The sequence below is a fragment of the Rhopalosiphum maidis genome, chromosome 3 (genome assembly GCF_003676215.2).
Source record: "Rhopalosiphum maidis isolate BTI-1 chromosome 3, ASM367621v3, whole genome shotgun sequence".
Classification (NCBI taxonomy): domain Eukaryota; kingdom Metazoa; phylum Arthropoda; class Insecta; order Hemiptera; family Aphididae; genus Rhopalosiphum; species Rhopalosiphum maidis.
Window position 1 is genome coordinate 63,387,988 of NC_040879.1, and position 25,418 is coordinate 63,413,405.

General features: G+C 25.5%; 1 protein-coding gene across 3 annotated transcripts; it reads right to left on the bottom strand.

Annotated features, from left to right (window-relative positions):
• Positions 1–201: 201 nt before the first annotated feature.
• Positions 202–23,089, bottom strand: LOC113558528 (probable cation-transporting ATPase 13A3). Of its 3 annotated transcripts, none has more exons than XM_026964013.2 (21): positions 22,559–23,087; positions 15,789–16,042; positions 10,123–10,349; positions 8,931–9,135; positions 7,857–7,929; positions 6,770–6,901; positions 6,420–6,553; positions 6,154–6,336; positions 5,744–5,932; positions 4,985–5,209; positions 4,803–4,892; positions 4,578–4,731; positions 4,381–4,508; positions 4,185–4,302; positions 3,687–3,835; positions 3,404–3,610; positions 3,115–3,325; positions 3,035–3,038; positions 884–1,035; positions 621–814; positions 202–534 (listed from the first exon to the last, which is right to left on the bottom strand). In XM_026964013.2, exons 1-21 carry the CDS (start codon positions 22,572–22,574, stop codon positions 421–423), a joined length of 3,159 nt encoding a protein of 1,052 aa, XP_026819814.1. In that variant the 5' UTR covers positions 22,575–23,087; the 3' UTR covers positions 202–420. The 3 variants fall into 3 exon arrangements, 2 of the variants coding, with proteins under 2 accessions (XP_026819814.1, XP_026819813.1); XM_026964012.2 differs by having other exon boundaries at positions 2,815–3,038; positions 3,119–3,325; positions 22,559–23,086; XR_003405652.2 differs by lacking the exons at positions 202–534; positions 3,035–3,038 and having other exon boundaries at positions 672–814; positions 22,559–23,089.
• Positions 23,090–25,418: the final 2,329 nt, after the last annotated feature.

Genomic DNA, 25,418 nt, shown 5'->3' on the forward strand with positions numbered 1-25,418 from the left:
TATGCTTCTCCTGAAAAATACAATTTTTGTGACTAGCATAATTTTACCTGTTGTGTACAGATTATATTCAACTATATTGTATATAATATCATATATATATGACGTCATACATACATAAAATTGATATTTATAATTTACTTTACAAACTTATAATATAAAACTATATATGTATTCTATACAAATGTATTTGATGTACCTATATCATTAATAATAATTAAAATTACAAAACTGTATTGTCTTACTCTCAAAATACTTATAATCCAATAATTAATAATTAAACATTTCTTATAAAAATAAAATAAAAATAAATCAGTAGGATGTAAGTAGGACATAGGTGAAAATTTAACTTGAGATTGCCTATAATCAAACAGAATAACATTTCAAACATTAATGCATTCACTGCTAACATTATTTTAAAATTCATATTAATATGTTAGGCTGACTAGCAATCAGCTGGTTATACGGATTTTTAGGCTGTTTTTTCCGTCTGATGGTGCTTAATATTTTTTTCATTAAAGCTGACTCAGCAAACACCTTGAAAAATATAATAAAATAATACAATTAAAACTAACTATATTTTTAGAATATGGTTAATGGTATTATAAGCAATAAATATTTACCTCAATATTGATAGCCAAGTAAAGATTTAAAATAGGAAAAGCAAGTAGAGTAATTAGAAAAAGCCGCTGTTCTTTTTCATTGCGGGAATTTTTTAGATTGACCATGTCGAAAATGTCTGTGAACGTAGAGTATCTAGTGGTTTGCAACATCAGCGTAAATAATGTCAATAATACAATGACAATTGTGAAAGATACTATAAAAATGTATAATACAATTTAATAGTTTGAACGAGAAAAGAATAAAACGTTTAGTATATGCTTACAATTTTTGTAAAACGGTTTTCGATGAGGATACCCCTTGTTCAATACAAATGCTAAAATAATGTACTGATATGAACTGGTTAAAAACAATGTAGTATTTTCCCAACATGAAATGACGTCATTGTCTGACCATGCAGGGCTTGTAGGCACAAACCTATGAAAAAAGATCAAATTTATATTACATAAAATAGAATTTTTTTTTTCATTAAATATAATAATTATGGTTGTATTTTTGTACCTTTGGATACAACATTGACAATTTTACTTTGGTAAGTCAGAGCAAGGCAACCCTTTTTAAAAATGTATTTTTGTCATCTATGTATATTATATTATGTCACAGAATTGGATGATACTATTAACCACTGGGCATAGGTTATAAAATAAGTTACATATAATTTTTAATGTATATGAGATATATATGTTACAGGCAAAATGGGGTAGTCGGGCATTGTGAAACAATGACCGGACATTATGCATAGTGCCCATCAATTTCGAGTAAAGTAATTAGTTAGTAATAATTGTTTACTATAATCGGTCATTCTATAACAATGTCTGGACAATTTGAATTGGCCAACATTATTTTGGTCAATGTAAAAATGTACTGTATAATTTATGTAGAATTGTTAATACTCATCATTGCTCAATGATGAGGTACACTCAACACCTATTATATAGCTATAGACATGCTATAGACCAGTGGTCTTCAACCGGTGGGTCGCAATAATGCTTCTTTATAGTCCAGAAAGATTGGAGACCACTGCTATAGACTCCCTCTAAATATTATTATCATTTATCATAGGTACAAAGGTTGTAATGAAGAAATATTTAAATTATAAATGAAATTCATTTAAATATTGGACACAAAGAGCGTAATCGAATGATACATGACATAAATTTGATGTATAAAAATATTACTAGGAAAACTATAATATTATATCTAAATTTGTATATAACATGTCAAAAAAAAGGAAGTACTTCAAAAAAAGGTTTAGTTGTACAACCAATCCTCTCTTCAGAAATGAATTCGGGTTGTCAGGTTAACTTGATCGACATATACGCTCAGCCCGATAACATTTTTAGTTAAAAACCTAACCTTAGCAAAAGTGTTAAACAAAAAAGTGTAAATGTAAAGTAGCAGGTAAAATGTGTAATTCTAAGTGCCATAGTAACAATCTGTGCTTAAATAATACATACATATAGCTATTTTTTTAGTGTTACCTATTAAACTAAAAAAATAAATTACAATTGCTATGGATATACTAACATGTATCTTGTATCTAACCAATATAATAATAAATAAATAAATATAATATTTATTTTACAATAGGTATAGTTTTATACATGGTAGCATACATTACCCTTCACGCATTTAGTCATGGCACACAATGTCCGAGCAATATGTTTTATTTTCACTTTAACCAGTAAAATTGGGCACTGTGCACAATACCCGGACACAGTGCACAATGCCCGTAACATATACATTTTTATTTCAATATTATTTTCAAACATACATAAAAATTATTTTTCAAAATTATATTTAATAAAAAATTGTTTTAAACCATTCTCAACTACTTTCATATCATCTACATTGTTTAGTATGGTAGTTTATGAAACAAAATGTATTAATATTGATTCCTAATAGTGACTAATAAGTCATTAATATTCTTAGCTACCAATTTAATTTCCTTGTACGCAAAATAAATAAATAAATATATTATATACATATATTGTTTGAATTAATTACCTATACTAATTAGTGAAAAGTTGACACTGACTTTAGGTATCATGGAAAAATGTTTAAGGTTAAAACCAATCATATAATGACTAACATTATGTTTTATTTTAAGTTTTCAATACATTTTTATTAAAATGATTCAGTTTAAGTATGTAAATGATTTTATTAAATTTTAAAATACAATATAAAAATACTTGCCAATCTTGTATTTCTAGATAATATAATGACCCTATTTGTATCAAAGCACAAACCAACAATTGTAAAAAAAGTGGTATTAAGTTTTTTGGAGTCAGAATTTTAGACAAAGGACGGTGAGGATGAACTGTGTCAGTAGGTTCGATATCACCCATTACAATAGCCAAAGATGTAGTAAGAATAAAATCAAAGTATAAAAATTGGAAATTTCCCAACATAATACCTTTCTGAAAAAAAAAAAAAATTATCTTTGTATAATCAAATTTCAGCTTAATATTTTGTAAATAATGATGATTATTGTACCTACGCTGTAAAGTAAAACTAATGTAATGAATTGTATTAAACTGTAGCATGTCATATATTTAAATATTCCAAAACTAGTCACCAAAGCACATCGTCCTTCTCGTATTACTTTAGTAACGCATGAGACATTTGTTATTTGAGAAGTAAATGGTGCTGCTATAGAAGCTTCAGCTTGTGAAAGTGATATGCCAACATGAGCAACTTTTAATGCCTATAAAATATAAACAGTGATTGATATTTGATACTAATATTTTTCATATTTATTTAACAATAAAATATTAAAATATACCCCAGCATCATTTGCTCCATCCCCACACATAGCTGTCACGTAGCCCATACTTTGAAAGTACTCCACAAGTTTCACTTTTTGCTCTGGCAACATTCGTCCAAATACAAGACCTTTAGAGACAATATAAGGTAACCAATTTGGAAAATCCGTTTCCAAAACAGACCATGATCTCCCATCAATTGCATAATATACCTTTTCATCTTGTATCTATAAATGAACAAATTAAATATTTTTAAAGAGAAATCAATAAATAAATAAAGTTTTCAGTATTTTGAATAATTACATCCAAGCAATGTCCTAAAGTAGGCTCAAGTTTGATTTCTGCTTTATTCAGTTCAGTACTAGGTGTTGCTGTTAGTACTGCAATATTGATATTAGTTGGGATCATAGAACACTCTCTTGCTACACTTAATCCAGTATATAAGTTATCCCCTAGAAAATCATATTCTTAATAACTTATAAATAATCAATTGAATATTAATAACCTATACGAATAAATAAATTTAAAAAAATATCATATTCATATAAAGCTATTGTGTTTACAGTGTTATGTCATATTGTTGGTATCTATAAGAAAATTATAAGTAAAAATTGTATGTAAAATCTTAAGTAAATTTTGACTATTTTTGTATAACTCAACACTATTTATCAAATGTATTAATTTGTTTTGCATTGTTCTCAAGTATTAAAACTACTGCTTTGGAAAATAATAAATTAATCCAATTCAGTGTAATTTTAATAAAAAAAAAATATATCTACTTAACTATAAATTTATGCTTACCGGTAACCATAACACATTTTATGTTTGCTGTTCTCAATTGTTGAATTACATTAGAAGATTGTGGTTTAAGTTTATTTTGCATAACAAGAAATCCCAAAAAAATTAAATTACTTTGAACCTTTAAAAATATTTTAAAATGTATTATTATTACACATATTTTCTATGAAAAAAACACCAGAGATAAACAATGATTTACATTTTCTAATTTAAGATGGTATAATGATTTCCAATTAACTTTTTTTGGCAAATCTTTGTATGCCAATGCTAATACTCGATACCCAGATGAACCAAATTCTTCCAAAACAGACAAAATATTTGTAGGAACTAGAAAAAGAAAATAATACATATAAACATATTATAATATAATAAAAAAATTAATTCTTTTTAAATTACTTGTTTCTTTTAAACAGCTTTGGATAATTTTTTCTGGAGCACCTTTACAGTATGCTGTGTAACGCCGAGTACCAAATACTTGACCAATAACACACATACTTTGTGTTTTTGAATTAAAGGGAAATTGATGTACAATACCAATTTCAATTGGTGCCTATTCAGTTAAAATATTTATGTTATAATTACAAATAATTATAAAAAATTAGTACTTTGACATTTTCTTACTTCACCCGAGTATAATTTTTTAGACGGTCTTACTATGGAAGGTAATAAGTTATCAAATCTTGAATTATCTGCTCCGGACTCTTCTAATTCCTAAAACATAAAAAATATTTGTTAAGTATAGATTATGAATTAATTTTTATTGAGCAATATTATTTAATTATACAAAAGCGAATTGCTTTTACCCAATCAGTTGCATTAAACATGCTCAAATCTAATGGATCTCCGGCTAGTGATCCGTGTATGTGAGTTAATGAATGACAAGATGCCATTGTAGCAATTATTGGTGACCTAACATCTATTTGAGATAAATCTTTCACTAAATTTTCATATATATTTGTAACAAACTGTAGACCATCATAAGGTAATAGACCAAAAAAGTGCAATCCGTCTTCAGTTAATGTGCCAGTCTAAAAAATCAAACATATTTTGGTTATCAAAGCTATAATTCAATTTGTACAATACAAAAGTAATAAATTTTATAAAAATCATAAAATTAACAATTACATTCAAAAAAATGTTTTTAAACCTAACACTGATAATATTTATCAATAACAGTTGTATTTACTTTAATTTTAATACATTTTTCAAGGCGGCCTAATTGTATCAAGTTATATTAAATAATATACCTATTTTAACTAAAAAAGTTACTTATGATATAAGATTTGATAAAAAACATTGTATTTATTTTTCATTTGATTGTAAAAGAAAAATTAAGTTTTTCAAGTATATGATATATTTTTACAAAGAATATAATATTTTAATATTTTTGTATTTACCAATTTTTTATTAAATCTGAATGAAATTCAACCAAATTTTTTTTTTATAAATTATTTATTTAAATCTAATACATATTAGTTTAGCAACAAAATTAATTTATAGGTATGACTAAAATTAATGAATCATAATTGGATAAATTGTAATTGTTTATATAAAAAACATACCTTATCAAAACAAACCAGCTTTATTTTACCAGCAACATTAATACGGCTCTGACATGTGCAATAGATTTTAAGGCGTTTTAGACGTTTCATAGAATGCACAATACCAATTGTCATAGCAGCTGGTAATGCAGGGGGAACGACCACAGTGTAAATGTCCAAACTTCTTATGATAATGTACTCTACAGACGCCTATTAAAAATAAATAAATAAATAAAATAAAATAGATATTAATATTATAATTATGTTTTATATACTGTACTCATATCTTTTAAAAATTAACAAAAATAAATTTATATTTGTAAGTATATTAATGAAATAAAAATAAATTTAACAATTAATTTAATATTAATTGTATTAATTTAATTTAATGATTTATCTCATTAAAATTACTTAGAAATATCAATACGTACATCTCTTATAACATACAAGTAGGCACAGTAAAGCATTCCAATTGTAGCAACAATAAACATGATTATAACAAATTTTATGGAGTCCAAATAGAATTCGAAATCCATATCTTTTGGAAACATAATTGAACGTATTAAATTTCCTTTAGCTGTAGAACTTCCAGTCCTAACCACTAGAGCCAACACCTATAAATTTAATTAATTTTTATTCATTTTCATTGTACATGTTAAGTAAACAAATATTAAATAATTCATATCAATTCTCATACTTGAGCTCCAGCATAAAATCTTGATTGTAAAATCCTGGTTCCACAATACAATGTGTGATGTTTATGTGAAGAACTACTATAGCAAAATTCTTCAATAGATGAAGGAGGACTTTTTGTTATTGGCTCACTTTCTCCTGAATTAACAACATTATCAATTTAGATGTTACGACTATTAAAATAATATATATTTCAATAAAATTTGTATAAATTTAAAATAAGTACCAATTAAGTGATACTCATCTCATGCAATAATGTTTTATTAAATATAGGTATAAGCATTTATGGTAATTGTTAAGCCTAATAAAAAATTTAAGTAGTACTTATAATTTTATTCTAATGGGAATACAAACCTGTTAAAAGACTTTCGTCGACAATACAATTACCAGATAACAATAAAGCATCACAAGCAATATTGCAACCACCTGGTGGTATTATAATTACATCTCCAGGTACTAAGTATTGAGCTTTGACTTGAACATTTCCTATACTCACACAACAAAATAAAAAACATATTGTAATATATTAATCATTCAATTTACTAAGTACACACAGAAAATAGTTAAATATATTAATTATTATTTATTTGTTATTAGGAATAAATTAATGATATGATGGTAATTAGGTGAATAACAATAGTTATTGAAAGTTATGATTGTATATGATTATAATAAAATTGTTTGCACTTTTGAGAATGGTAAGGACTATATACACTTTTTACTCTATTATTAAAAATATATACTAATATAATATAACTTATATTTTGATTTAATGTTGACAAATATTGGATTTTTGGGCTTTTATTGATTTATCTTGGTACTCAAATGTATACAAAATAATTTGGTTAAACTCTAATTCATTATTGATAGTTGTAGTTGAAGCTTTTAATATTAAATAATAAATATTAATATTAAATTTTATGAGAAACAATCTAACTAATAAAATTCCAAGGTATAAAAAAAATTGGTAAAAAAAAATATCCAAATCAAAGTACAAAGAAATTTAAATTAGTATATATAATTAAACTAATTCTTTATATTTATATACGTATATACTTAAATTTCAAGACAAATATTACATTATTATTGTCGTATAACATACAATTAACTACATTTTTAATCATGTACTTATCTTTGTTTTTAATTTTATCTTATATGCAATTATTACTACTAGAACAAATTAATTTGTATACCTTAGAATTTACTAAAATTAATCAGTAAAAGTCTACAATTCTGAAATTTACTATATTATAAATTTATTTTAATTTGTTTATTTTTTGATCATTGTCAATACAGCACAAACAAAAATTATGTTATATCTTTCATAAATTATATTGTACCGTATGTTATAGTGGTTGGTAACAGTTAGAATTAGAATTTATACTTACAAAATATAACCTATATACTAATATATGTACTTAATTATTAGATTTAAACTCACCCTCATTTCTTCTTAGGACAGTGTAAATGTCATTATTATAAGTATCTACAGTTTCTTTAAGTGATCGACTTTGCTGTAATAAATTCCTTTGATATTTAGTATTAATTTTAATTTATCATTAAACATTTGTGGAATCCAAACAATTAATCGATATATTATACATTTCAAAATAGTTTATTATTTGGAATAAATTATTAAAGACAGGTAGAGACTAAAACATTAGGATACAAGATTTATATTATCAATTTAAAACTGAAAGCAAAATTAATAATTGATAATCAAATTTGGAGAAACTAGATTTTAAATATATTTAATAAATTTAATTAATAGGTAGTTAATAAATCATAGCTTGTATAAAAAATCATATTTTCTTATATAAGTTGGGATATATGTGTGTTTAAATCATAGAAGTCTTAGTCAAGAAGAAATGTAAACCCGGTTTAAACAGTTAGAATAATTATAATTATAATGATAATTAAAATACACCGATATATATAGTAGTTACACGGGTATGAAACAACATGGGCGAAAAGGCCATTTTTGGCCTACCGGGAAATTTTAAAAAGGGGCCCTCACATGAAAAAAAAAAGTCTAAAAAAGGCCCTATTACTGAAATACGAAGGGGGGCTCACTGGGAAATCGGGCATTTCCCGATAGGCCTTTCCGCCCATGTGAAACAATGTGAGATACTATGGTAGCAATTTAGTCAAATATATAGATATTATATATATATAGCATCTGAATAAAAATAATACTCGAGAAAAATTATCTAAAAAATGTAATGTATAAAAATAATTAATTTATATATTATTTACTTGTGGTAAGTTTTATCTATATAAATTATATGTTTTCAGGTAAATGTTAAATGTAAAAGAAATATATTGTACAATATTATTTTATAAAATCTACATTAATTATATTCAGTTTAGTGACTGTTTATCAATATTATGCTGTCCTACATTTGACAAACAGTTGTGTACATGTTAAATACATTTTATTCCAATATAATTACTCATTATTTTATTATAGTTTGGATCACACAAAAGTCTACAAGGAAATACAAAATATCCAAACCGCTTTTAGTTGATATAATGAAGTCCCAATAGAAAATGCTGAACTAACTAATACGCATAAACCATAGTATTCATAGTCATCAAAAAACCATAGACATATGCTAAATATTTGAAAGACGTAGAATGGATTCAACACTTCAGCAAAAAATAATTTCCAGTAAGAATGTACTTCCACAATTACTTCATTCTTACCAAAAAGTTCTAATCTAAATAAAAATAAAAATTTAAATATATAAATATTACGTATAATTTAAAATGGCTATAAAAAATCATTATATTAAATAATGTATTTAAAATCATACAAATCAAAATTGATTAACTCAATAAAATTGAATAAAAAAAATGTATCAATGATTTAGGAGTCACTTGTATAAGTGATTAATATTTTTTTTCATTCCCTAGAAGGAACGTATATATTATAATGTATTAACCTGGTTAATATTAGTAATTTGGTTCAAGTTGATATCCAATTGTAGTTATCCAATTTTATATATTATCCTTAGGCCTTAATAGTTAATGTACATAATATTTGGTATTTTACAATTTTAATGCCTGTTATAAGATTATATATGCATTTATTTGGCCTCCGTCGGAGTTTATTTAGGTATTATCGAAGATAAGTACTGAATTTTCTTATAATAATAATTATGCATAATATAGTATACTATCAAATTATGTATTATTATTTTTTAAATACAAATAGTATTGTAATTAATGCCAATAATTTTGACGTTGTCACATTGGTTGATATGCAAAATTATCGTTGTATACACCAACAAATATGTACATCAATTAATCAATCAATTTTTTAAAATTTATAATCAGATTTCCGTTTAAAATAAACACAAAACATGTATATAATAGAATAAATGTTATAGTTCCGATAGGACAAATGTAAATACGAGTATAATGTGTTCTACTATTAGTATTATTCTACGAATGAATAATGATAAATCAAAGGATTTTAGAATTAAAATAACGTTTATCTATATAAAATGTAGTTGGATGTGGTAGTTTAATCGTGACTAATTTAAATTGTGCGTATATTTATTTATAGTTCGATGTATTCATAAAAAAAAATGTTATTAAATTAAAATTTTGAACTATGTTAAAAATTGTTGAAGCCGAATAGTTCTTGTTTCTTAATTTTCTTATATTAAATTATTATTATGAAAAATCGGTGTTATACGTACTGGCTTGTATATTCATCAGATGTGAGACCATGACATTTTTCTAACAAATTTGATAGTGTAGTTGTTCCATTATCAAGACCTTGTAGAAATTTGAATACATTTTCATTTTCATCCCATATATATTTTAATAATTGATGTTTAAAATATCTTACAGTTTTCCTTTCTCCGTTTGAGTCTTTTATTATTGAAATGTTAACATCGTATATGGCATCGCTATTATTCGCGTCCTATAAATAATAAAAATGTATCAACATAAATAATATAATGATATTGAAGCAAAAGCCTATTCAATTTCGAGATTAATAAAATTTTGAAATTGATTACATTTATAAAGGTAGTAATAATATTTTCAGAAAAACCACTGTTTCGCTGTGAAATGAATTCTGCGGTATATATATTATAAAATCTAAAATCATTATGTATTAGAATGCTATATTGACAATAATGACATATTCTAATACAATCATTTTAACTTAGAATACTAATAATTGGTTTTATAATAATAATTGGTTATAACTTATAAATAACTGTTTTTTATTTTTTAAAGAATTGTTTATATTAACCTTAGCACTAACATAAATTTTTCGGGAATAAATGTATTTAAAACATTCTTTGATTTTTTTATATAATATAGACAATTTATAAACATAGGTTCACGAAAATAAATAAATTGTTAAGCAGTTCGATAATTAGTGAGTTATTTTATTTATAAATTATATAATTTTTAATAATAGATATTACATTATTTAAATACTAGCTGATTCTACACAGCGTTGACTGTGATAAATTAAATTCCCATGATTAAACAATTAAGTAATATCATAGCGCATATAATATTTTATGAACCAACCTATTTTAAATCATAAATAATTTATATTTAAATATTTATAAATTATAATTTAACTTAGTTTACACGAACAATTTTGAATTTAAATGGAATGTTGTAAAGCAAGACATTAAGAAAATACTCAATATTATATTTTATTGTTATTCATATTGTCCTATTCATTATTATTATTCATTCAACTAATTTAATAATTAATAAATATAATTTATCATATAGGTACGTATGCATATATATATTTTTGTAATTTCATTAACTAAATTTTTTAATTTTATTGTAACACATTCTGTCTCTAATTTATTTATTTTTATTTTTTAATCAAAATCCTAAACAAAGCGATAAACAAGGTTTAAGTGATTTAATAACTTAAAAGTTCGAAAAATAGATTATCATATGATTTTATTTTATTTCATATTACATATTAATTATTAATATTTATAACAATATTTGATTTTGTTGAAAAATAAATAAGATTATTATTAAAAATAATAATTAAAACTAAAATTTGAAAAAAAAATAATAAAAGTGGGTATAATATGATGTATTTATTTTACGATGCCACAATACAATATAGGTACCTACTAAAGTATAATAAATAAATTAAATTTTGACGTATCAAAAAGTAAAAACGTATATAATTATATACCTATATGCTATATGCAGCTTTTAATAAAGAATAGTTATGATGCTTAATAGTTAATAGTAAGAACAAAGAATTTATAGTACCAATACTATTTTTGGCACGATGATTATTATTATTTGATAAATTGCATTTATTCACACTAATTCTTTTCCTTGTTTTTACCTACTGGTAGTCCCATAACATTTTTGAAATTTGAACACAATTATGTAACTATGTTATATGTGTTATATTTATTTTTCATACTAGATCTAATGATCTATGTTTTAATAAACATAATAATTATTTTGATGGATATAATTTTTTACAAGTATTTAAAATTGTAATGGGTGTAACCGTTTTTGCTAAAAAAAAATATATATATTATTTTAGATATTTTTTGAGAACTACTGAACTTAAATCAATCAAATTTTAATGATTAAGACATTCTAATCTCATCTTACCTCTCACTTAATAATGTCTCAATATTATATTATAAAAATCACAAGTTTATAGTATTGAAATAATTTATTAAATTATATTATTTAATTAAACGAATAGTATAAACAGTATTATAGGTCAGCACAATATGAATATTAATTATTACGAACCTCACTAGCTTAGCGTCTAAATAAATTAAATTATAAAATACAATTTTATACAAAGCCGAAAAATTCAAGTATATTGTTAATTATAATCTTTACTATACACAAAGGAAACTTTTTTTGTAGCACTTCCACCGCGTAATGTCATAAGGGTTGAGATATATTATACTAAAATATTGTATAAAATTCAAAAACTGATTTTATATCACATTGTTACTTATATATAAATATATGCATATATGTTAACTTACAGATGAATACTAATAACTAAATATTAATTAAAGTTAATAAATAAAAATTATTAATTATACTTAACATTATAAAAACTGTATTACACGTAAAAGGATAATAATTTTAAAATTTAATGAATAGTATAATAATATGAATAAATAACTAGCACAGAGAAATTTGTTTTGTTTTTTTTTTTCACTATAATTAAAGTAGTTTTGCAGATTATAAGTGGTAATTATTGGTAGAAATTACAATAGATTTACTAAAAAAATGGAATATTATGAGATATGGAGTAAACTATACATTAATATATCTTGTTTATTAATTTATAATAATAGACATAAATAATTGGTTTTTTACAGTATAATACGTAGGTACCGTATAAAACTTTTTACATAATTTTACTCAACCCTAAATGCTATTTTAAGATACACCATATACCATATACGCACAGAAATTTTTCGAAAAAATTGGAAATTAGCATAATAGGTCTATGGTTACTCGTTATCACTTTAATATTTTTACATATTATACCTACCAAAATACGCAATAAAATCAATTGAATAATTAATTCAAAGATCAGTAAGCCTTTTTTCTAAAATGTCACGGAATCGATTGATTGAAGCTTTCATCAGCGTGAATATGCCGGATAACGAGCATATTATATTGTTATTTATATTATTATATTTAAATTAATTAAAATTTAAACATTTATATCTTATACATATAATTTATAACACATGTATATGGTTATTTTTATATAAATAAAAAGAGCAAAGTACCATACATCTTTAAGTAATGTACTAAAATACATAAAAAGACAAAAAAATAGATTCTGGTAAATCTACTTCAATAAAATTTTGTCGGCTGAACCAATAACAAAAATATAATAAAAATTATTATTATTGGTATCTTCATCGTTCATCATCTTCCGGCTTCCGGGGTAATAAAAATATAAATATTCTAAAAGGTAGATACAATAGTCAAAAGCACTGCAGTGTGGTAACGATGAATAACGACACAGTATATCATCATATGATAATTACTAGTTAAGTGGTACAATATGCTATTTTCACGATTATATAAAATAGCTCTATATTTATTTATCTTAAAATGAAATATACTATAAAAATTAAAAATGAATAATGACTACTTATAGTAAACTTTAAAATTGATTGTTATCAACTAATTATTTATTTTTAATTATTAAAAAACGGGACCTACTTACACAAACCGAGCTTAATATGCATTTAATATAATATAGATAATGAAATTGAATTGAATTAATTTAAAAATTAAAAATACATAGCCCATGCAAGTAATAATTTATATTGGTATAAGATTTGATATGTATAACCATAACGGCAGTAATGTTAAAAAATAATGATCTATCTATTATATTATGTTCAGTATTATAGGTAGGTACCTACATACAATGCATTACTATGCATATAGGTACAGGTTTTTTGAAAGAACACGTCTCTTTCATGGCGTCCATTAAACTCGGTGAGAAGACTCAAGTAGCTCATTTAGACATTCCACGGGTGTCTTTAAAAAAACCCCGACAAGTGGGTAAAAGGAATAAAAAGGGCGTTGATCGGTGGAGGAAAACCGGATAATATTAAACTAACCGACCGGTTATTCATTGAAGAATAAAATAATCATTATATAATAATGTGTAAACAACAGATTTAACTAAAGTTTTTCCCCTAAAGCCACATGGCCTAATTTCTAATAGTTTCTAAATACATAATAATATGCATATTCGGTAGGTATTTTAAGTCCCATTTCGTTTGAGACTACGATGCAATTGATACATTAATTAAAAACTTAGATCAATTGACAATTCAATTATGAATTTAATATATTATATAATATTAATTACCGAATATTATTGTCAAAAATACTATTTAAAATATTTGAAAATGTATTTAATAAAAGAGTATTTAAAACATTTTACAATTTATTAAATCATATAAAATAATTCAATAGTAATAAAAGTACTAAGATATTTTTACTAAAATATTTTATAAAAATCTGAGCTACAAGGAAGCTAAAACCTTACATCTGAGGACACTTCTTTCAAGTATAAAAATAGTATGTAGGTACCTTAAGTTTTATTTATATTATAATGGTATTTTAAATTACTTAGATTTTTAACTAATTTTATTGAAATAGTTTAAAGTTCAATGTAAGAATTAATGTATTTTTTTTTACAAAACCATCGTCCGTCAAGTGAAAAATTAAAATATGTATAAAAATAGTTATATCATTATGCTTTTTTAATTAAACACACAGTATAATTATTTATATATTTATAATTACATATAATATATAAAGTCATGTTGACAATTAGTATAACATAATTTATTTAAATGCATCGATTTCAATTTTATTTTTAGAAACGTGAATGAATTTTAGTTTTACATTATATTATGTAAAGAAAAAAATGTAAATAACGGCATTGAATACAAATGCAATGTTTTAAATACTCGTCGAATACTCGAATGTTACTCCATCCAATACAGTGGCCACTAATGTATCATTAATGATTATTATAAACTTGAAAATAATGTTAATTACAATATATTTTTATGACGATATACATTTTAAGTTGGAATCAGTAGACAATTTAAAATTTTAAAATTATACATATGAATTAAAGAATTTCCATGCTCTTTAGTCACTAGAAAAAATTTCATTTTCATAGCATTATAATAATTGATAAATATAACTTTTAACTTATCTAAATATATTTTTATGATTTTATTCTAAATTTAAAAATACCAATGTACGTTATATTTAATCATAACTATTACATATATATTTGAAATGAAAACTTTTTTTTTCAATTAAATGACGTAGGACTATTGATTAGTGTTTTTACTGAAATACGGTTTAAATGAATAACCTTTAAATTATAACTATATAATTCATTAAAATAAACAAGTATGCTAATAATATTATTTATATTTACATTTTTAATAATAATTTAGATAATAATGTAACAATATTTAAGAGTCTTATAATATGCTAATTTTGATAATTGAAAATCTTTTTAACAAGATAATTTCCAATAATTTTCATTTAATTATAATTTATTTTTATTTTTACAATATTAATAAAAAAAAAAATAGTTTCTAGAAATAGTAACTAAACTACATTTTAATTGTAAAAATTAATTAATTAAACGTTGTTTTTAAGTAAATTTAATTATAAAGTATGATATATATTAGTCTATAAAAAAATGTCATAAAATAATAGAATACTTAAGACATTAAAGATTATAATATGTATATTATTGTATTATTATTGATAATTGACTCTAAATTATGTTAGTATAAATAATTTTTTTTTAAATACTTACTGTAACGAGAACAATATCGGAAGTTGATAATGGACTAGGAGTCATAAGTAGATACAATTTTAATTTGACTGACCAATGAATGGCCAAATATGGCACACCGACCATGCATATTGCAATTATATTAAATATTATTTTTTTCGTTAGGTTATAAGAATATCCACATTTTATGTCAATGTATTCTACATCTAAATTGTTAATGTGATGAGATGGCAATCCATCATCTATTGGTGAATAGTCTCTACGAGAACAGCAACCTGAAATAAATAACAAAATGTAATTATAGTTAATGAAATATATGATTTGCAGATGAATGGATAATTATTTTTACTTGATGTAAAAACATGTTTAAAAACACGTTTTAAACTCTTAAACTATCAACAATTTCTATTACAAAATGAAAATAAATAATTTACATAAAATTAGAATTATATTCGTTAAATATAGATTATATTATAATAATCTATTATTTATAAAAAAAAAAAATAATAACGTTTTAATTGCTACGTGCCTAAGTTAATTTAATTAATTTTAGGTATGATTTGGTTTTTGCAGTAAAATTTAATAGGTTCATTTTAATATTGCAAACTATTATTTCAGCATAAATATGTAAATAAAATTTTACATAGATCCTTTGAAAAGTATAGACTAAGTTGTATGATTAATATTATGTTGTGAGTTGTGATTCATATTTATATAATATGTATTATATATTTTTAAATTTATTGGATTAGTATATAGTAAATAATATTTTTAGATGTTTGTCACTCGGGTTAAAAAAATTGGAAATTTAATTCAAGATCCCACATAAGTAGCTCATATAGATAATAGATATATGTAAAAATATTTAAAAATATTTTAAATACTTTAGTACACAATTTTTTATAAGCATTTGAACTTCAAAGTTTGACAGAATTCGTATTTATATATCACGAAAATTTGCAAATTGCAGTTCAAATGTATAAAATATGTAATTTTTATAGGTAAGGCTTAAAAACTTAACAATAAATTTCTGATAAGTAGTTCACACTGCAACCAAAAAATCTAAAAAATATGTAAGCATAATTTTTAATTTTTATGGACATTTTAAGCACAAATTTAGAAAAAATTACTATATTTAAACTATATAACTATTCAATAATATAACTTGAATTAAATATAATATAGAGAATATTTTATTTTATTATTTAGCACAATATTTATTTTCTCTCAGACTGATGCATAACATCAACATGGATAAAAATAAAACGCATCCACATAAAATCATTAAAAATTGGTTTCCGGTAAAATCACCTATTACAACAATGATAAAAGATAATGTTTTTGAGGGTATTTATAATATTTTTGATTATTTGACTTTAAAAATATGTATATTTAAATGAATATAAAATTATTTTGAGATAATATTTAAACAAATCAATGTCATACAATCAAAAATATTATTCTCTATCATTTTTATAATAGGTGATTTTACTCTAACATTATTTAAACCATAAAAAAATTATAATTTTGCAAGAATGCGTTTTGTCTATGTTATTCTAGGGTCAGAGAGGAAAACAAATAGTGCGTTGAGATCCTTATAATTACAATATTTATTAAGACTTGATATGTCTGCCGATTAATAGAATTTCAAATATGTAGTGAAAATCACTAATAAAGTCATAAATATATTATATACATATTTTTTGAAAATGTCCACTCCCTTGATTGATGTATGCCCCTACATCTTCACGAGTAGCGGCTTATTGGCTTTTGGTCTCGGTTATCTATTAGATAAACTTGACGCTAAAATTAATTCAGTGATTCGTAGAATTTATTAATTTGTTCAATTATTATAAAATCCTAACAAGTTCAATTAAACATTATATAATTATGAAGTCATTCGTACTTCATAATACCAATCATTTAATTATTACATTATTCTACAGCGTTAGGTATATATTAAAATCATTTACGTTTTCATCAACAATATTCAATCGAATAGGTCCTATAAACTATACACGCTAACACGTTGACACTGATTCGTAACTACTAATTAATAAAATAATAGCTATAGATGTTTCCCAATAATATTTGCTGTACCACACGTCCACACAATCACGAGTATCGAGTATAACCTTTTTAAACTACTTAATCTCGTTTTTAGTCTTTATATTTGCGATATTTGATACTCATACAATCATATCTATTACCTACCGCCTACCATTGATTATAAATACTGAGATTTAAAATAAATGCTATTACCTGTAGACTACAAGTGGACAGTAGTACCTACAAGTATATTATATACGCAATTTGCATCAAACGACCAATAGTTAATATTAACAAACTCGATTTTTTTTTTTATAACATAATAGAGTCTAACATATTTATTTATAGATATCCAGATTTCCTCTAATGGTTATACACACGAATACCGGAATATGTACCTATATAGTATATATAATGTATAATGTACATAAGTATGTATATAAACAATAAGCATACTTGACAAAAGTGAATGTAATACACCGTGTAATACGTTATTATGTTATTATTTCTTTAAATATAATGAGCTAACGCTAAGTATAAATACGTAGATACTCTAAAGTGTATACGGCTATGATAACTAATTAATATTGTAGTGTAACGATTGATACGCAATGACTATCAATAAAAAGTCTCTAACGATAAATCTACAAATGAGACAAAAAAATAAACATAATTAGATCATGTCCAGTGAATGGTTTACGGGGTCTCGAGTAGGATTGACACTTAACCCGTTCGTACTTCAATTTAATGAAGACCCTATAATTATTTTTCAAAGTAAATTTAATTAAATTAGGAAAAATAAAAGAAAAAATTTAAAATACTAATATTTTTAAAAAAAATCTTCTATAGCCCAAGCGACAAACTTATTTTGGATTCTCAAAATTTAAATTATGCATTTATATGACCTTGATAAATGTATATAGTAATTATTTTTATTATTTCCGGTAAATATAAATTACAATTCCATGATTCATTAGTTACTAAAAAATAATAATTTCTTTTTTATAGCTATAAATTATAAATCGTTTATATGAAGTTTCGATAATAACAAAAAAAAAACAATAATAAAAAAATGTATTATTGTGTAATGATGTCGTGTCGAAATTTATTTTTGTCAATTCCAAGACCACTTGCCCCAGACCGTTTCATTTTCTTAAACCATCACCTATAAACAAACCCAAGTTTCACTAGCCCATGTCCTATATACAATTTCAGTGTGCCACCAACGTATTTAACAATATTTATAGATATTCAAGTATACTACATAGTATTATATATGTTACAGTGTTATGTTATGATATTATATACAGTATATACATATATAATAATAATTGAAATTTGAAAAGTAGTTCTCCTCCAAAACACGTTTCATTTTACAAGCTCGATAATTCCCATTGTGTATTTGTTACGACCGTGCCGGTTCGAGGTGAAATGATATGTTTTGTGCATATAATGATGGAATTTATAGTAACTGAACGAAGCACATTCACAGAGTTCTTTGTTTATCATTGGGTAGATACAACCACAACTCATTGTTGTGACTCAAAGTATCTCTTCTTTTTGGGGTGCCGAACTCGGTGTCATATTATACACTTAAACATCAGCTAACCGACAAATGAGAATAATTCAAATTACCGAGAAACATACTATTATGCATTAATTTAATACTTCACATACTCACTTATGAGTTATGACAATTGAGACGTGTCCAATGGAATATACTAAAAGTATTGTCAATTCGATGAACTATAATGCCTGATGTCGATTCATTCATCTAAGTATATAAATTTAATTCGCTTAAAATTTAATTAAAAGTAACCTGGGGAAGTCACTATGCTTAATATTAAGGCTGTAGAATGCGTCTCGTCGATTGAGTATGTTACTGTCATAAGTGTAATAGATGTCGTGAATTTGAATTCAATGAAAACTCATTTATACAATTTGCTAATAGAAACTACAATCAAAGTTGAAGATTGAAACATTTTTACTTGCCTTAGAGATGATGTCAGACAAAAAAAATCACATATCATTTTAAGATCAACTTATATATATATCGTTCCGTTTAAAATCTAAAATACGATGATTTATTTTTTAATTGTTCTAATAAAGTAACAAGCCATGATTATAACATTAATACAACTATTAAAATGAATAATTAATGCCCCATCGAACACGTGGTTTTTATTATTCATAATCATTCATAATAGTTTTATGGCCAATATTTACTAGTGTTATTGATTAATTAAATATAAAGTCTACACATTCGTATTTCGTATATTCTGTCAACATGCTATTATAGTATACCAGTATATTATATATATTATATAAATTATATAAAATTGAGATAAAAGCAATAAATCAAATTAGCCTTCTACTTTAAACTAGTATGCAGTAATGATTAAATGTGTAAACAGACTTTGATCTATGGGTGAGCCATAACAATCTGTTTGTTGTATTTAAATGTATTACAGTTGAAATTATGATATTGTTTAATCAAACGCTCGTTGATTATTTAAAAATAAGTCCGAAAATAATCAGTGATTTGAGTAATATAAAAAAAAAAAGCATATAACAAAGAAAAAATTTTTTAATTTAAATCACCCCAAGTATCGTTATATCAACAATCTATACACATTATACATAAATTAGGTACATCTTAATATAAATTAATTTTATTAAAAAAGGGCAAGACCTTACATATGTATGTAAAACAAATGTCTAAACATTTTTTAAATTTATTTATTAAAAATTGAACACTGTCATGATTACAAATTATATTGTAGTTATTGTATGGCGTATAGGTATAGCGTATAGGTAATATAAAAATTAGATAATTCGCTTAAAATATTAAAAACTACTATACTTTAAATCAATGGTGAACGAATTAAGTAGATGCTAAGTAGATATGTTTTAACTTTACAATTTAAATATTGTGCACGAAAATATTGTTTGACAAGTTTTTAGTTTTTTATTTAATAAGTTTTTTTATTCTTAAGACAATACAATTTATTTGGGAGCATCAATACAATTAATTCATTTAAGTAATTAACTTATTATTGCAATCATATATTGTATCCATTATATCATATGAGTTATATATTTTTTTCTGTTTATATGATCTATAGCTATTATCTGATTACATTTCGTTTCGTCTTAAATTTTCCAAAACTTTTGTTTAAACTCGATCCCAATAAATTATTATCATAATCCTTAATCACTGTGGAGGCACATGAGTACTAAGTATTAATGTTGTATACTTTGTAATCCCACATCATTAATTTAGGTAATTTAAGCCTCATCACACGTGTTAACCACTTGATGATATTATTATTTAGAAGCAGCCAACGTGTAACTCATTATAAACTAACATCGGGTCGTAAATAAATAGTATTAGCATTTTAACATTTAAAAATTATAAATTATTAATGATAATAATAATATTGAAATTGAAAAAAAAATAAACAAAATAATTTAAGTAAACAGCTAAAACTTTAAATTTAACTATCTAATATTTCATAATACATAGTATACATTTTGTTTTATAGAGGTTTATTATGTTGTGTTTTAGACACAATTATATAATATTCATTTCATGTCAACTATATTTTTGTACATAAGTACCTAAATGTTAATGTATAACAATAAATCTATAAAAAGACTTAAAAACATTTTATAAGTCAATAAAATGTATATTTATGTACATTATTAAACATTTGTTTATACCCAAGACAACTTTTCATAAATGTATTACAATATTTATGATTTGTTTACTTTTGCACATGTTAAATTTCGTTTTTATTTTGTCAACAATGTCAACGGTGTCTACGTTAACAGCAAACAGCTAATAAAAAAATAACTATCAACATTTATCAAATTATGTGTAATTGGTGCAGGTTACAATATTGATAAGTTAATTAAATACCAAGTCGTAACTACTCACAAATCATAACTACGTATTATACGAATACAATATACCCGCCCATGCGCCCGTACAACACTTAGACTAATAGACTATGTATAACTCAACAGTTGAGGCGTTCTATTGAGAGCTTATAATGTAATAAATAAAACGTATAACGACCTACAGAATAGAAAAGATCGAGAACAATTATTCCGCTAATCTGTCGGATTACTGAACGGTTAGGAATATTGTACGTATTTCGTAACGATATATTACTCTATTAGTACCCACACAAAACGTAATATTATAGAGAAACTTTAGAAGCTATAATATTATGATAAATAATTTACATAAAAATAATTTAAAAACGTTTAATGTACTGCTTTAATGTAGGTAATCTATACGATACGATTGTACGAAAACGAAACACATAAATCATTCAAACATTACGTAATACCCGTTAAATCGGTACCCAACTATAATAATATAATGTCGAAAGAAAAACCGATATCGGACGGCGGACTCGCGTGTCGATCCGATCTGACTAGTGCAGATCGACTTCCGAGCGACAAAATCAAATTAATCTCGTCATCGATAATGACGTGTGCGTAATACTATAGGCGGATAGTGAAAAAAAAATAAAAATAATAGTACATGTTTCGCGTGAAATCTCTGCCGCCGCCGGAGGCTTTTGCATAACACAATAACGACACGCTCGCGTCGTCGTCCTCACAATATATTATTGTATTATAATAACGCGTCACAGATTATTTACATATATATTGTAGTTATTATTATTATTACTATTGTAACGAACTATGGGTATAAAATACATGCTTACCAAAACACAGAACCATGGTTGCTGCTGGCTGGCCGGTCGGTAAAGTTTTCGGCGGCGGCGGCGACGGCTTTTACGAAACAATTATTATTATTATTATATCATTCGATTCGGTCGTCGTCGTCATCGGACGGACGGCCGGCCGACCTCGTGTACGCTCATCGTCACGACCGTGTGCAATACTGTCCGGAACGTGGCTGCTTGAAACGCTCGTTACACGCGGCGTTGTGCGCTCGTTATCGCGGTCGAGCCACGACGGTTTAACCGATATTAACACGGCGGTGGCGTAACGGTCGGCAATGGAATATATAACGTTAGGACGGCTTATCTTCGGCGTACATGGTTACACATGCGCGCGGTGCGTGCGCCGCACGATAACGTGTAATGTGTTTAATTTTTTAATACGATTAAAACCGCGCACTGTCTTCGTTTTCGGTTTGGGTCTCGTTCGTCGTCGTAGGGCGGCAATGACGACGACGTTTTTGTTTTTGTCCGCGCACCGCCGACCGCCAATGGTACAATGTCGTACCACTGCAATATTGTTAATAATAATAATAATACCCAACCGGCTCTGCGCTGTAGTCTTATTCTCCGACACTGAAACAGCTGCTCGCCGCCCCCGCCACCGTAAATTATTATGGTTTTTATTGTTGTTGTTGTTGTTGTTGGTCCACGTGTTCTTGTTTACCGTACGACCGCCGTGATCGAGAGTCGAGAATGGCTGGTACTGCGCGAGTCGGGCAAGTGATTGTCACATGGTAGCGCGGTAGTTGGTTACCGGGCGGTTGGGGGTGGCGGGACCAGGTTGGTATGCGATCACGAACCGGTGTGCGTGTCGACGGCGTTCACTCGTCGTCGCCGCCCGGGGTGAACACCGAAACGACTTGAATCGCCCGACGACGAAACACGAAACACCGTATTATTATTATTATTGCGATGCGTTTATACGACTCGTTACGCGTAGTACCTAATATTATTATTTTTGGTGTTACGACTTACGGAACACGACCATTATTCTCCATCACCCGAGTGTTTCTCACTCTCTCTCTATCTCTGGTAATTTAATACGCGATAAGTTTGGGGAGAGGACGTAATAAATAATAATAGTAAAATATAGGCCTATAACGGCGTAAAAATATCCAACCACTTGTGAAGTTGTGCAGTTCAAAACTCTTAACTATGCACAAAACAATTGTTTTCTAGCGGCTCAAATGCTCAATTAATAAATATAAAAAAAAAAACATATGAAATAGGAACGATGATAAAATAAGTCACGGACATTATGTGCGAACACTCAAATTCTCAATCGATCCGCCACCACTGCAGTCACCACTATACGGCAGAGCGTAAAGGGGGTTTCAAATAATCAAATGGTATAAAAACTTAATTTAATTTTTATTAACGTTATTTAAAAGCAAATGTACAAAAATAGCCAAAAACGGGAAATATGTCTCCAAAAGTAAATATTACATGCAATAATGCAATATAAAACAACAGATTTAGCTTTAAAAATTGTAAATGTTAGAAAATCCTAATTCTATAGAGAAACATAGAAATCAGTGCCGTTTCGTGGGGGGGGGACGAGGGGCATGGTTTACAGGGGTACCAAAAAATTTTTTAATAATATTTTAAACTATATACAAAAATAAAATATATGAGAAAGATTATTGTTTTACAATTACTTTGAACCATTACACATTTTTTATGAACAAATTACCAATCTAATAAGTTATCGTTGCTTCCGAAGAACGCTCTTTTATTAAATTGAAATTAACTAAGACGTATTTACGATCAACCATGTCGCAAGAGAGATTAACCAATTCAGCAATATTGTCAATTGAGAATGAAATAACAAAAAACATCGGTTTTAAAGACGTCATTGAGGATTTTGTTTCAAAAAAGTTCAGGAAAATTAAGTTTTAAACTATGTTCCTATATGATAATTATAATGCGTTTGTAAATATAATATAATTTGTGATTTGTATTAATTTTTAATTATTTTGTACCTAACTATTTTATTTAATATTTACTATTAAGATTAGTGAATTAGCTTTAGTTTTTTGTCAAATCAATGTTCAAAATACTTAAAAAAAAATCAGGAATGAAAGGCATAATGATAAATAAAATAGGGGCGAATATTTTTAATTTTTCCCTGGGCGCCAAATCTTAACGACACGACTCTGTTAGGAATACTTTATATATTATATACATTATATATTGTTTGTAATCATAGACTGATTTTTTTTTAGTTCTCGAAACATTGCTAATTCTCTGTTGAGTATGTTAAGTTGTTAACGGTAAAGTATGCCACAACCGATCAGTCGTTTGAAGTGGGTTTTTATAATTAAATGACATTTAAATGCGTAAATCAATCATGCATTTATGCTTAGATGTCTTCTCATAAAAAATCCTACTTAGTACTTATAATATAACATATAGGTATAACAGTGGCGTAGCCAAGAAAAGGGGGCTGAGAGGGCTTAAGTCCACCCACAATGAGCTGTTTTTGTATTTAAACTATTTAGTATTTTATGACTAAGTATTGGCGGATAATGGCCTATTACATACGCGTAAACCGCAATTTAACAAACGGGCGTAAACAGATAGATAATAATATTAAACATCGTTATGTTATCGTATGTTCTGTGAATATAATGTGTTCATGTTAAACACTGAGATGGAGTACAAAATATATATAGTAACCCATGGATATTAATTAACCTTTAATATAATATATTATAATATTTATAATATATATTATATTAAATTATGCAGTATCTACGGACTAACAGTGATAATAACAGTCAACTGTATATTCTTATCTATTAATGATGATTAATGGTAAATAATGAATTTTAAATTT